The sequence below is a fragment of the Nomascus leucogenys genome, chromosome 10 (assembly GCF_006542625.1).
Source record: "Nomascus leucogenys isolate Asia chromosome 10, Asia_NLE_v1, whole genome shotgun sequence".
Lineage (NCBI taxonomy): Eukaryota > Metazoa > Chordata > Mammalia > Primates > Hylobatidae > Nomascus > Nomascus leucogenys.
In genome coordinates this window covers 57,221,878-57,235,778 of record NC_044390.1, presented here as the reverse complement: position 1 = coordinate 57,235,778, position 13,901 = coordinate 57,221,878, and the positions used below count along the sequence as shown (strand labels likewise).

At 55.3% G+C, this 13,901-nt stretch overlaps 1 protein-coding gene across 3 annotated transcripts in view; it reads left to right on the top strand.

Annotated features, from left to right (window-relative positions):
• The window catches only part of ZSWIM4 (zinc finger SWIM-type containing 4), a 36,640-nt gene extending 26,439 nt beyond the window's left edge, over positions 1–10,201 (top strand). For all 3 annotated transcript variants that reach the window (XM_030820635.1, XM_030820636.1, XM_030820634.1), the window contains 4 exons: positions 1,013–1,167; positions 3,525–3,688; positions 6,614–6,695; positions 8,136–10,201. In XM_030820635.1, coding sequence (XP_030676495.1) covers positions 1,013–1,167; positions 3,525–3,688; positions 6,614–6,695; positions 8,136–8,995 — 1,261 coding nt within the window. In that variant the 3' untranslated portion in view covers positions 8,996–10,201. The remainder of the gene's footprint in view (positions 1–1,012; positions 1,168–3,524; positions 3,689–6,613; positions 6,696–8,135) is intronic.
• The last annotated feature ends 3,700 nt before the right edge of the window (positions 10,202–13,901 follow it).

Genomic DNA, 13,901 nt, shown 5'->3' with positions numbered 1-13,901 from the left:
CCACCTCAGCCTTCTGAGTAGTTTGAACTACAGGAGCCCACCACCACCCTCAACTAATTTTTGTATTTTTTGTAGAGACAGGGTTTCACATGTTGCCCATGCTGGTCTCAAACTCCTGGGCTCAAGCAATCTGCCTGCCTCAGCCTCCCAAAGTGCTAAAATTACAGGCATGAGCCACTGTGCCTGGCCTTGAATAACTTTCTAAACACAAAACTGCATATATGGTGAGCCACTTAACAATACAGCTTACAAGGAGACTGAGACAGGAGAATCACTTGAGACCAGGAGTTTGAGACCAGCCTGGGCAACACAGCAAGACCCCGTCTTTAAAAAGATAAAGAAAGAAAGAAAGGAAGAAAGGGAAAGAAAAGGCCAGGTGTGGTGGCTCACACCTGTAATCCCAGCACTTTGGGAGGCTGAGGCGGGCAAATCATCCGAGGTCAGGAGTTCAAGACCAGCCTGACCAACATGGAGAAACCCTGTCTGTACTAAAGATAAAAAATATACTGGCGTGGTGGCACATGGCCTGTAATCCCAGCTACTCGGGAGGCTGAGGCAGGAGAATCGCTTGAACCAGGGAGGGTGAGGTTGCAGTGAAGCCGAGATTGTGCCATTGCACTCCAGCCTGGGCAAAAAGAGCTAAACTCTGTCTCAAAAAAAAAAAGAAAGAAAAAAGCCAGGTATGGTGGCACAGCCTGTAGTCCCAGCTACTCAGGAGGCTAAAGTGGGAGGATCACTTGAGCCCAGAAGTTCGAGGCTTCAGTGAGCTATGATTGCCCCACAGGACTCCAGCCTGGGTGACAGAATGAGACCCTGTCTCTAAAATAAGTAAATGTATCAATTTATAAACAACACTGCAGTGAACATCTCGCACACACATCTTCCATCATCTTGGGCTCTCAGGGCTCTGCTGGCTGAAGTGGGGAGGCTGGGGCAGGAGGCTTCTCTGTCTCCTAGAGAGAATGGGAACAGCAGCCCCTCCTCACCATGGCTCACTTCTCCCCTTACCCAGGCTGCCCGTACTGGAGACAGCATTTCCTGCTGGAGAACCTCATCCCAGCCCACTGGACTCCATCATGAGCAACCGCTTCCCCCGCTGGTTCATCCTTGGCCACCTGGAGACCCGCCAGTGTGAACTGGCTTCCACCATGTTGACAGCTGCCAAGGGTGAGGCTGGCAGCTGTCCCGATTCCTTTGTCTTCCTCCTCTGTCATCTCCTTCTTCCTTCCCTCTTAACTTTCCTACCTCCTCTTATCCTTTCACAAAATTCCACTTACATTCTTTGAGCACCTCCTATATGTACCGGACACTGTGTCAGGTGCTGGGGATGTAGCAGGTGACAAAACTGTCCCAGATCCCCTGCCCTGTGGAATGACATTCTAGTGGGGAGAAGAGAGTGATGCAGTAAATGAGACCGTAACAAGTGCCACGGAGTGGAATAAAACAAGTGAACATTTAAGCAGAGACCGGAAGGTGAGGTGGAGCCATGCAGGTACCTGGTGTCTTAGCTCAGGCTGCTGTAACAAAACACCAGAGACTGCGTGACTTCAACAACAAAAATTTATTTTCTCACATTTCTAGAGGCTAGAAGTCTAAGATCAGTGTGTCAATATGGCTAGTTCCTGGTGAGGGCTCTCTTCCCAGCTTACAGACAGCCACCTTCTTGCTTTGTTGAGAGTTGGGGGGAGTGGAGGGGGGAGTAGAGAGGAAAGTGAGAGGAGGCTGGGAGAGAGAGAGAGAGGGAGAAAGGAGAGATAGTAGGGGGGGATAGAGAGAGAGGGAGAGAGAGGAGTCAGGTGCCAGAGAGGAGAGAGAGAAGAAAGAGAAGAGGGAGAGAGGAGAGACAGAGGAAAAGTTAAATTTCTCCAGTGTATCTTCTTCTAAGGTCACTAACCCTCTCATGAGTACCTGAACTTCGTGACCTCGTCTAAACCTAATTATTGGCTGGGCACGGCAGCTCATGCCTATAATCCCAGCACTTTGGGAGGCTGAGGCAGGCAAATCACTTGAGGCCAGGAGTTTGGGACCAGCAAGTCACTTGAGGCCAGGAGTTCAAGACCATCCTAGCCAATATGGTGAAGCCCCATCTCTACTAAAAATGCAAAAATTAGCAAGGCACAGTGGTGCGTGGCTGTAATCCCAGCACTCTGGGAGGCCAAGGCCGGGAGATCACCTGAGGTCAGGAGTTCGAGACCAGCCTGGCCAACATGGTGAAACCCCATGTCTACTAAAAATACGAAAATTAGCCAGGCGTGGTGGCGGGCAGCTATAATCTCAGCTACTTGGGAGGCTGAGGCAGGAGAATCATTTGAGCCCAGGAGGCAAAGGTTACAGTGAGCTGAGACTGCACCGTTGCACTCCAGCCTGGAAAACAAGAGCAAAACTCCATCTTAAAATAATATAATAATAATAATAATAATAAAAGCTAACATTTGAGCAGCTTCTTGCCATGTTAAGGCCTTGCCAAGTATGGGCCCACAACCACCCTGTGAGGTGGGTTCCATCGCCTGAGTGTTACCCATTTTATTTTATTTTATTTATTTATTTATTTATTTTGAGACGGAGTCTTGCTCTTTCACCCAGGCCAGAGTGCAGTGGCGCGATCTCGGCTCACTGCAAGCTCTGCCTCCCGGGTTCACGCCATTCTCCTGCCTCAGCTCCTGAGTAGCTGGGACTACAGGCGCCCACTACCGCGCCTGGCTAATTTTTTGTGTTTTTAGTAGAGACGGGGTTTCACCGTGTTAGCCAGGATGGTCTCGATCTCCTGACCTCGTGATCTGCCTGCCTCGGCCTCCCAAAGTGCTGGGATTACAGGCGTGAGCCACCGCGCCCGGCCGAGTGTTACCCATTTTATAGATGGGGCAGCCAGGGTACAGAGAGGTGAAGTGACTTGCTCAGGGTCACACAGCTAGTGGGTGGCAGGACCAGGATTTGAACCCTGGCATTCTGGGTGTGCAACCGATGCCCTTGAGATGAGGGAGAGGTCCACAGGATCCCTAGGTGGCTTTCTTTTCTTTTTTCTTTTCTTTTTTTGAGATGGATATCACTCTATCATCTAGCCTGGAGTACAGTGGTGCCATCTCAGCTCACTGCAATCTCTGCCTCCCAGGTTCAAGCGATTCTCATGCCTCATCCTCCCAAGTAGCTGGGATTACAGGCACCTGCCACCACGCCCAGCTAATTTTTGTAGACAGGGTTTTGCCATGTTGGCCACGCTGGTCTCGAACTCTTGACCTTGTGATCCGCCCACCTCGGCCTCCCAAAGTGCTGGGATTACAGGTGTGAGCCCCTGTGCCCAGCCCCTAGGTGGCTTTCTGTAACAGGAAAGGGCCAGAGAGGAGATAATTGGCAAGGGCTGGGGGCACTGAGGTCTGAATCTTCACACAGCCATTGCCCAGTACACATCCCTCCACACTCACACATGTGCCCCTGGGTGGAATGGTCTGTGTGAACAGGTCGGGTGATGGTCAGAGGCTGGTGCTGAGGTGTATCCGACGGTGTCCTCTGTCCCGCCCTTCACCCAGGAGACCCCAAGTGGCTGCACACGGTACTGGGCTCCATCCAGCAGAACATCCACTCTCCGGCCCTGCTCTTTAAGCTGGCGCAGGACGCCTGCAAGACAGCCACCCCGGTCAGCGCCCCACCAGACACCACGCTGCTGGGCATCGCACTGGAGCTGGGGCTGCAGGTGAGGGCTGCCAGGCGGATGCGGGAGGGCGGTGCTGGCTCGGGGCCAGGACTGACTGTGAGCTGCGCCTCCGGGGGCATGGGCTGAGTGTGAGCCACTTCGCTGGGGGCCTGGCATTTGCGTGAGCTGTTCCTCTGTGGCTGGAGACTGAGCGAGAGCCACTCCCCTTGGGGCGGGGACTGTGAGTGAGCCACACCTCTGAGGGCGTGGCCTGAGTGTGGGCCACTGCCTTGGGGGCGTGGCATGAGTGAGCCACTCCCCTGGGAATGGGGACTGGATGAATCATGTCTCTGGGGATGGGGTCTTCATGTGGGCCACACCTCTGCAGGTGGGGCCTGAGTGTGAACCTCACCTTTGGGGGCGGGGCCACAGAAGGGCAAGGTCTGTAAGTCTTGGGAGTGTGGGAATGGGGTTCCCAGTAGGGATGAAGCCTACGAATTATTAATAGAATCCGTCTATGGAGGAGACTGAGGTCTAGGGGAGAGTTGTCACGAGCGGAGAGGCAGGGCCTGCAAGCCAGCAGATGGATCGCAAGCGGAGCCTGGGGGTGGGGCCTGGGAGTGATGTGCTATTGGTTAAGGATCATGGGTGGGTGGGTTTGAAGCCGAGGGTGGGGCAGAGCCTAGCATAAGGAGCTTCCTTGGGGGCGGGGCCTGAAGAGGATTGCCGCCTAAGGAGAGGGATTCACCACTGAGGGGCTGACCTGGGGGAAGGTCCTGAAGATGAGATGCCAACTCTAGGGGTGGGGTCTGTGGTTGAAAATCATGTATGAGCCCGGGTGTGGTGGCTCACACCTGTAATCCCAGCACTTTGGGAGGCCGAAGTGGGCGGATCACGAGGTCAAGAGTTCGAGACCAGCCTGGCCAACATGATGAAACTCCGTCTCTACTAAAAATACAAAAATTAGCCAAGCATGGTGGCAGGTGCCTGTAATCCCAGCTACTGGAGAGGTTGAGGCAGGAGAATCCCTTGAACCCGAGAGGCAGAGGTTGCAGTGAGCCAAAATCACACCACTGCACTCCAGCCTGAAGGACAGAACAAGACTCTGTCTCAGAATAAAAAAAAAAAAAAAAAAAGTCCTGTATGCAGGGCCTGCAACTGAGTGTGTGGGTCATCCCCAGGGGCCAAACAAAGGGTGGTCCTGCAAGGCCAAATCTTGGGTGCAGCTTGCTGGAAAGGTGTCATTGGTAGGGTGTGGGCCCCATGGGACCTGGAGGAGGGTGGGGTCTGCAGGATAGACAGGTAAGGGGCGGGGCCTCAAAGGGTGGCAGAAGTTCACTAAGAAGATAAGGAATAGGGCCGGGCACAGTGCCTCATACCTGTAATTCCAGCATTTTGGGAGGCCAAGGTGGGAGGATTGCTTGGGGCCAAGAGTTTGAGATTGGCCTGGACAACATAGTGAGACCCCCATCTCTACAAAAAACTTTAAAAATTAGCCAGGTGTGATGATGCACCCCTGTAGTCCCAGCTCCTCAGGAGGCTGAGGCGGGAGGATCGCTTGAGGCCAGGAGTTTGAGGCGGCAGCAGTGAGCTATGATCGCGCCACTGTACTCCAGGTAACAGAGCAAGAAGACCCCAACTCTAAAAGAAAAAAACAGAAAAGAAAAAAGAAGTTGGGGCCAGGCCCGTGGTTCATGCCTATAATCCCAGCACTTTGGGAGGCCAATGTGGATCGCTTGAGGCCAGGAGTTCAAGACCAGCCTGGCCAACACAGCAAAAACCTGTCTCTCCCAAAAATTAGCCATGCGTGGTGGTGGACGCCTGTAGTCTCAGCTGCCCGGGAGGCTGAGGCAGGAGAATCACATGAACCCAGGAGGCGTAGGTTACAGTGAGCCGAGAGACCACAACTGCACTTCAGCCCCAGCGACAGAGTAATACCCTCAAAAAAAAAAAAAAAAAAAGAAAGAAAAGAAAAGAAAGAAACTGGGGACCTTCCCAGGTAGAACAAACAAGGGCCAGCAGGGTGCAGAATCAGCCCTGGACAGCCTCCTGATTGGAGCCGTTGTAGGGTGGGGAGCAAGACAAGGAGCTTTCAGAGGCTACCCATGAGGTAGGAGCTTACAGAAGGCCGGGTCTGCAGGACAGGACCTGTGGGTGGGGCTCAGGGGAGAGGCAAGCATGTGAGCTACTGATTGGTGGTGGGACCTAACGGAGGTGGGGCTTATACAGCAGGTGCTTTGAGGCAAGGGAGAGGAGCCGACAGGAAGCACGGAGGTTTCAGGAGAGAGGGGACAGTTTGGTTTGTTCTGGCATAGGATCTATGAGGTAGGATCTGGGGTAGGATCCGTGAGGCCTCACTTCAGAAGAACAGCAACAACAGCAGTGATATTAACAGCTGACATTACCTGAGAACATTTTCAAGCAACAAGCACCTTGCAGAAGGCTTCACCTATGCAATTTTATTTCTCACAACAATCAGGCTGGGTGCAGTGGCTCACACCTATAATCCCAGCACTTTGGGAGGCTGAGGCGAGCAGATCACTTGAGGTCAGGAGTTCGAGGCCAGCCTGGCCAACATAGTGAAACCCAATCTCTACTAAAAATACAAAAATTAGCTGAGCATGGTGGCGGGCACCTGTAATCCCAGCTACTTGGGAGCCTGAGGCAGGAGAATGCTTGAACTCGGGGGGCGGAGGTTGTAGTGAGCCAAGATCGCACCACTGCCTGCCAGTCTGGGTGACGGAGCAAGATTCCATCTCAAAAAACAAAAAACAAAAAAAAACAACAATCCTATGAGACAGATACTATTTTACCTCCATTTTCTAGGTAAGGAAACTGAGGCCCAGAAAGTTGAAATCACTTACCTGGGTTCATTGGATCAGCTTTAACCTCCAAGTGTTTCTGGGATCCTCCATCTCCCAACACCCCTCCATAGGCCAGCGCAAGACTCGGGCTAACTCCCTTCTCCCCACCTCTACCCTGCAGGTGATGCGGATGACTCTGAACGTGATGACCTGGCGGCGGAGGGAGATGGTGCGCTGGCTGGTCAACTGTGCCACAGAGATTGGTGAGAGCCCCTAAGGGGACCTGCCGCCCACCTCGCTGTTCTGGTTCTGCAGAGGGCACTGAGAGAACCAGGCAGACAAGAAAGAAAAGCGGCCGGGTGTGGTGGCTCACTCCTGTAATCCCAGCACTTTGGGAGGCCAAGGCGGGAGGATCACTTGAGCCCAGGAGTTCAAGAGCAGCCTGGGTAACATAGTGAGACCCCATCTCTACAAAAAATTAAAAATTAGCTGGGTGTGGTGGCACGTGCCTGTAGTTCCAGCTGCTTGGGAGGCTGAAGCAGGAGGATGGATCGCTTGAGCCCAGGAGGTCAATGCTACAGTTAGCCATGATCGTACCACTGCACTCCAGCCTGGGCGACAGAGGAAAACCTCCTCTGGAAAAAAAAAAAGAGAGAGAGAAGCAAGCCAGGCATGGTGGCACACACCTATAGTCCTATCCGGGGGGCTGAGGTGGGAAAATCACTTGAGCCCAGGAGATTGAGGCTGCAGTGAGCTGTGATTGTGCCACTGCACTCCAGCCTTAGTGGCAGGGTGAGACCCTGTCTCTAAAAAATTGTTTAACAAAAGGAAAGAGGGCCGGGCGCATTGGCTCACGCCTGTAATCCTAGCACTTTGGGAGGCCAAGGCGGGTGGATCACTTGAGATCAGGAGTTCGAGACCAGCCTGGCCACATGGCAAAACCCCATCTCTACTAAAAATACAAAAATTAGCCAGGTGTGGTGGTATGTGCCTGTAATTCCAGCTACTCAGGAGGCTGAGGCAGGAGAATTGCTGGAACCCAGGAGACAGAGGTTGCAGTGAGCCAAGAACTTACTACTGCACTCCAGCCTGGGTGACAGAGCAAGACTCCGTCTCAAAATGGGCAGATCACAAGGTCAGGAGATTGAGACCATCCTGGCTAACACGGTGAAACCCTGTCTCTACTAAAAATACAAAAAATAAGCCGGGCGTGGTGGCAGGCACCTGTAGTCCCAGCTACTCGGGAGGCTGAGGCAGGAGAATGGCGTGGACCCCGGGAGGCAGAGCTTTCAGTGAGCCGAGATCGGGCCCATGCACTCCAGCCTGGGAGACAGAGCGAGACTCCGTCTCAAAAAAAAAGGGAAGAGAGGTAGAGACTTCCCCGATTCCAGCCTGTGCTCAGGGCTTGGCCGGGAGGGAATGGCTGGCCAGCCGATGGAGCTGGACAAAGGCCTGGAGGCTGGCCAGGCTAATGTGGCTGCAGGGAGTTGAGGGAGTTGCAGAAAGAGGCTCCAAAGCTTAGCCTTCTACACACGTGATTCCCACCTAGTCCAGCTGTGCCCTGATGATTTGGAAAGGACATTTCTGTTCAGCATGGTGTGGAGGTGGAAGTGGAGGTGGCAGTGTCATGGTTAACCCACGCATACATGTACGTGTCTCTGCCCCCGCCTCCTGACGGATTTCCCTCACTCACCTCCCACCAGGCCCGCAAGCCCTGATGAATATCATGCAGAACTGGTATTCCTTATTCACACCGGTGGAGGCGGCTACCATCGTGGCAGTGACGGGCACCACACATGCCACTCTGCTGCGACTGCAGCTGGACACATCCCGGAGGGAGGAGCTCTGGGCCTGCGCCCGCACCCTGGCCTTGCAGTGCGCCATGAAGGACCCTCAGAACTGCGCCTTGCCTGCCCTGACCCTGTGCGAGAAGAACCACTCGGCCTTCGAGGCGGCCTACCAGATCGTGCTGGACGCTGCGGCCGGCGGCCTGGGCCACGCCCACCTCTTCACTGTGGCCCGCTATATGGAGCACCGCGGGCTGCCACTCCGGGCCTACAAGCTGGCGACGCTGGCCCTGGCGCAGCTCAGCATCGCCTTCAACCAGGACAGCCACCCTGCCGTCAACGACGTGCTTTGGGCCTGCTCGCTCAGCCACTCCCTGGGCCGGCACGAGCTCTCTGCCATCGTCCCCCTCATCATCCGCAGCATCCACTGTGCCCCAATGCTGTCCGATATTCTGCGCCGCTGGACTCTCTCGGTGCCCGGCCTGGGCCCCTTAGGGGCACGCCGGGCCGCCAAGCCACTGGGTGCCGACCGGGCGCCGCTCTGCCAGCTCCTGGACGCGGCGGTCACCGCCTACATCACCACCAGCCACTCGCGCCTCACGCACATCAGCCCGCGGCACTATGGGGATTTCATCGAATTCCTGGGCAAGGCCCGGGAGACCTTCCTGCTGGCGCCCGACGGGCACCTCCAGTTCGCACAGTTCTTGGAGAACCTCAAACAGACCTACAAGGGCAAGAAGAAACTCATGCTTTTGGTGCGGGAGCGTTTTGGTTGAGGGACAGTGGGGTGCGTGGGAGTGGGGATCTCCCTCGCCCCTGCGTCCCCCACCCTTGCTCTCCAATTAGGCCCACGTGGCATTTCAGTATTATTAAGTCAGGGAAGGAGCCTGGCTGGAGATAGGGGGCAGGGGAAGCAGCATCCTGCCACGTGTGTGCCTGGGAGTCTGTGAGCAAGTGTGCAAGACTCCAGAAGTAGAAGCCATACTGCCACCCAGAAGCCTGGAAATGGTGTGTGCTTGGGCTGCTGGTATGACCCCACTTTGGGCACCCCAAAGCAATAGGCAAACTCCCCTTACCCAGACTGGCTTGGGCTCCAGGAGGGAGGCTGGGAGGCAGGACTTTCCAGAAATCGGCCCTCTAAGTCAATGTAGCACATTTTCCCCAAACCCCACCCTGGGTGGCCGGGGTCCTCCCCAACCCCCTACTGCTCAGGGCCCCCCGTTATGCCACCTCCAGAGTGGCTGCCCAGCCAGGACCAATGGCTCACCCCCACTGAAGGAATTGAAGAGGCCTCAGGCCTCAGCCTCATACCTCACCCCTTTATCCTCCTATCCAGCCAGGACCCCCATTTCCTTGGGCACTAGGGTCCCAGGGTGGGCTCAGGGTTAGGGAAGTCCTCGCTGCCCTCTCTTCTCACCTGCTAGTCACTGGACATACAACTCAGGAACTGAGCGAGGCTCACACTGCCCCTCCCAACCTGGGGTCAGGGGACACAGATGCGAGAGAGCCAGAGACCCCCCAGCCCCGATCTGGAAAGGAAAGAGACCTGCATCTTGGTGTGTTTCTGGCTCTCTTTTTCACCCTTTCTCCTCCTGTCTTTCTGCTTCGCCCCTCATCTTACTCTGTTTTCATTTTTCCCGGCACTTACCTGCCTTTCTCTCTGCACCTAAGTCCCTGCCGCCCTCTCTTTTTGGCCATCCTTCCTTTCCCCCACCTTGACCCAGGGAGGACAAGGGAGAACATCACCCCCCAAGTCACCCCCACATCTTTTCCCTTCTTATATATTAAGGACAAAAGATCACATCATTTTGTAACTTTTTTTCTATTTATTGAATGGTGTATTATATGTCCTTTTCCTTTTTTTTTTCAAAGATTGAACAGAAATTTTTCTTTTTAATTTTATTTTGAGACTGGGGTGCATCTCCAGAGCCACTCACACCCTCAACCTCGTTTCCTCCGCAAAAAAAAAAAAAAAAAAAAAATGTCTGGCCTTATTTCTGGGTGCAGTGCCAAGCGAGGGGTGGGATGGGAGTGACTGCTGGCTTCATTCCATGGTAATTATGTAAATACTTCTCTTTTTTTTTTTTTTTTTTTGGTCTTTGTTGCCCAGGCTGGAGTGCAGTAGCGTGATCTGGGCTCACTCCAACCTCCACCTCCCGAGTTCAAGCGATTCTCCTGGCTCAGCCTCCCAAGTAGCTGGGATTACAGGCATGCGCCACCACACCGGGCTAATTTTTGTATTTTTTAGTAGAGATGGGGTTTCGCCATGTTGGCCAGGCTGGTCTCGAACACCTGACCTCAGGTGATCTGCCCGCCTCAGCCTCCCAAAGTGCTGGGATTACAGGCGTGAGCCACCGTGCCTGGCCTTATGTAAATATTTCAAAACAGGGATGAACAGCTCACCATGAGGGAACACAGGCCGAATGCGTTACCGCTGTCATTTAATCGTCACCACAGCCCTATGAGTTGGTAGGATTGTCTTTTCCATTTTACAGATGAGAAAACTGAGGTTGCAAAGTGGAAAGAAAGGGCACCCAGCGGCCGGTTGCGGTGGCTCACGCCTGTAATCCCAGTACTTTGGGAGGCCGAGGCGGGAGGATCATGAGGTCAGGAGATCGAGACCATCCTGGCTAACACGGTAAAACCCCGTCTCTACTAAAGATACAACAAAAAATTAGCCAGGCGTGGTGACGGGCGCCTGTAGTCCCAGCTACTAGGGAGGCTGAGGCAGGAGAATGGCGTGAACCCGGGAGGTGGAGCTTGCAGTGAGCCGAGATCGCGCCACTGCACTCCAGCCTGGGCGACAGAGCGAGACTCCGTGGGTGGGGGGCGGGGGGGAAGGGCACCCAGCTAGGACGTTTGATTTAGGACCTGGTTGCGGCCACTGACCCCTGCCCACCCCTGGCTGCAGGGCCCTTGAGCCTCTAGGAAGGGCCAAGATGGGGGTGGGGGGCGCCCTGGCTCCAGACACCAATATTGGGGGTCCTTGTCTCCAAATTGCTGAGCATGGGAGGCTGTGGCAGGTGCTGGTGCAGCTGGATGGGGAAGACACCCCGATCAAAAGCGGGAACCCCGAGTTTAGACTCGACCTCAGTGGGCGGGGCTCTGGCCAAGAAAAGAAAAACGGAGTGGGCGTGGTCGGTGCGTGGACACTCGCCAGGGGAGGTGGCCAGGGCGTGTCTGGGATCTTGCGCCACTGAAGAGGCTCCCAGTCGCCAAATAGAGTGAGGGATCCAAAGGACGGCGAGAAAGCCGGTGGTTGTCTAAACGTCCCTGGCTCCCCGAGAAGCAGTTTCCTCGGGGCCTTCCTGCCTTTTGGACGACTGGAGATACTGTGTCTGGGTCACTGCCAGGGCCGGGGCAGGAGAGGACAGAGGCTTCCCGGAGTGGCGGGGCCCGTCGCTAGAGGGCGGTGCCCGCAGTCGGGGGCGGGACTTTTGCGGCGCTGGGCATGGGGATTGGCTTTTCGCACCGCCCCTCCGCTCGAGTGGGCCAATCGGAGACGGCCCCACCTTCTGCCGCGCCGCGCGTATTCCCGCAGGTATGTGCGGACGGACCCGGGACTGCCCCACGCGCTCCGTGGCGCCACCTCGAGGTCTGGGACGGTGGAGGTGGGTGGAGGGCCGGAGTGCACCCCTTGTGGTCCCTGCCGCCTTCGGACCTGGGGGACCCTTTACTGTGCCCCTCAGGTGTCACCCACGAATGTTCCCATGTACCTGGGGGGTCACGCAGGTCCCAGCCACATCCAAATGTCCCCCCTTAAGAACTGGGGTTTCCTTCATGTCACATCCCTCAAACCCAAGTTCCCCTCCAGCATTCTCAGATACCAGGCACCCCAAATCTTCCCCTGAGGCCTGAGTAATCCCGTAGGTCCAAGTTGCCCCCAAATGTCACTAGCTCAAGACCCTCAGATCCTGGTTATCGCCACATGTCACCCCTCAGGCTCAGCGTTTCCCTCAGGGTCACCCCACCACCACCACTTCAGCTTCTATCCTCCCTTGATCAGCGATGTGAAAATCTCTCCACGCTAGGGTTTCCCTCATGGTCACCCCACGATCCAGGACACCCCCAAGGTCACCTTTCCAAGCACGGGATACCCTGCTGCACAGAGCAGGTGGGGCAGGGATGGGCAGGCAGGAGCCTGGAGTGCCAGGACGGTAAACTCAGGCCAATCAAAAGCTGAAACTCCAGCAATGGGAGGCAGGAGTGAATCACAGACCAGACCATCAGGAATGAAGTCAGGGCAACTTTTATTTACTTGAACAACAGACATGACACACAGCACAATCTCTCCTCTCCATCCCATCCCAAGCTTCTGTCCACAACTACCCAGGGCAGGGAAAAAGGCAATGGCCCAGCCCCGATGACCTGGGGGACTTCATTGTGCCTCCTCAGTCCCACCCAGAAAAACGCCTCCTCCCATCTGATTTCAAGATAGTGGAGAGAGGCCAGGCACGGTGGCTCACACCTGAGCCACCTGTAATTCCGGCGCATTGGGAGGCTAAGGTGGGAGGATGGCTTGTGGCCAGGAGTTCAAGAACAGCCTGGGCAACATAGTGAGACCCGCCCCCCCCATCTCTACAAAAATTAAAATTAAAAAAATTAGCCAGGTGTGGTGGCACATACCTGTAGTCCCAGCTCTACTGGGGAGGCTAAGGCAGGAGGATCACTTGTGCCCAGGCATTCAAGGTTGCAATGAGCCATGATCACACCAGCCTGGCCAAGATGGTAAAACCCCATCTCTACTAAAAGTACAAAGATTAGCCAGGCATGGTGGTGGATGCCTGTAAGCCCAGCTACTTGGGAGGCTGAGGCAGGAGAATCATGTGAACTGGGGAGGTGGAGGTTGCAGTGAGCCGAGATCGAGCCATTGCACTCCAGCCCGGCTGACAGTGCGAGACTCCATTTCAAAAAAAAAAAAAAAAAAACACAGAGTCCTAACTCTTCCCTGCCCTGAGAACCCCCTCAAGGCAGGGAGGATCAGCTATTCCCAGCTTAGTTCCCAGCACCTCAGGACTAAGCAGACCTGCTTGTGTCCCTTCTGGGTCCACATGTACCTTGTTCCACCCTCCACATGTGGGGCGGGTGTCACTGCTCCTCCCAGCAAGTTAGAAAGCTGCAGGGCTCAGCAAGAAGGGGCCAGGTCAGGTCAGCCCAGCCTGATACCGGAAGCCAGGAGTTGGCATTTAACGGTCTGGAGGCCCAAGGCAGCTTCCTCTTGGGTAACTGGCTGCTAGGAAGGTGCGGGCCGGGCCAGTGCCCCTGCCAGGCTTGGGAGAGGAGGGGCCAAGCCTCCAGGCCCGGAAAGGACACAGCTGGCTTCCCTTTTAATGGAAGGGCCACCCACTCACCCACCTATCCATGCTGGCACCACAGCCCAGCCTGAGCTGTGGCCATGGAGGGGTCCCCAGTTGCAGAGTTGGGGGTCAGGGCCTGCAGCAGACATTTGGGCCCAGCCAGCCCCACCCACCACATCCCTCCTCCAGACACAGGTCTGATTCTGAGTCCTCATCTCTGCTCCAAGCATCAGCCCACCCAGGGAAGGCAGGGGCTGCAGGCTCCAAGGGGGCTTGACCCCTGTTCCTGCTGAACTGAGCCAGTGTACACAAACCAACTGTGTTTCAGCTCAGTAGGCACGGGAGGCAGAGCCCAGGGAGGCCAGGCAGCAGGATGGCAGACAGA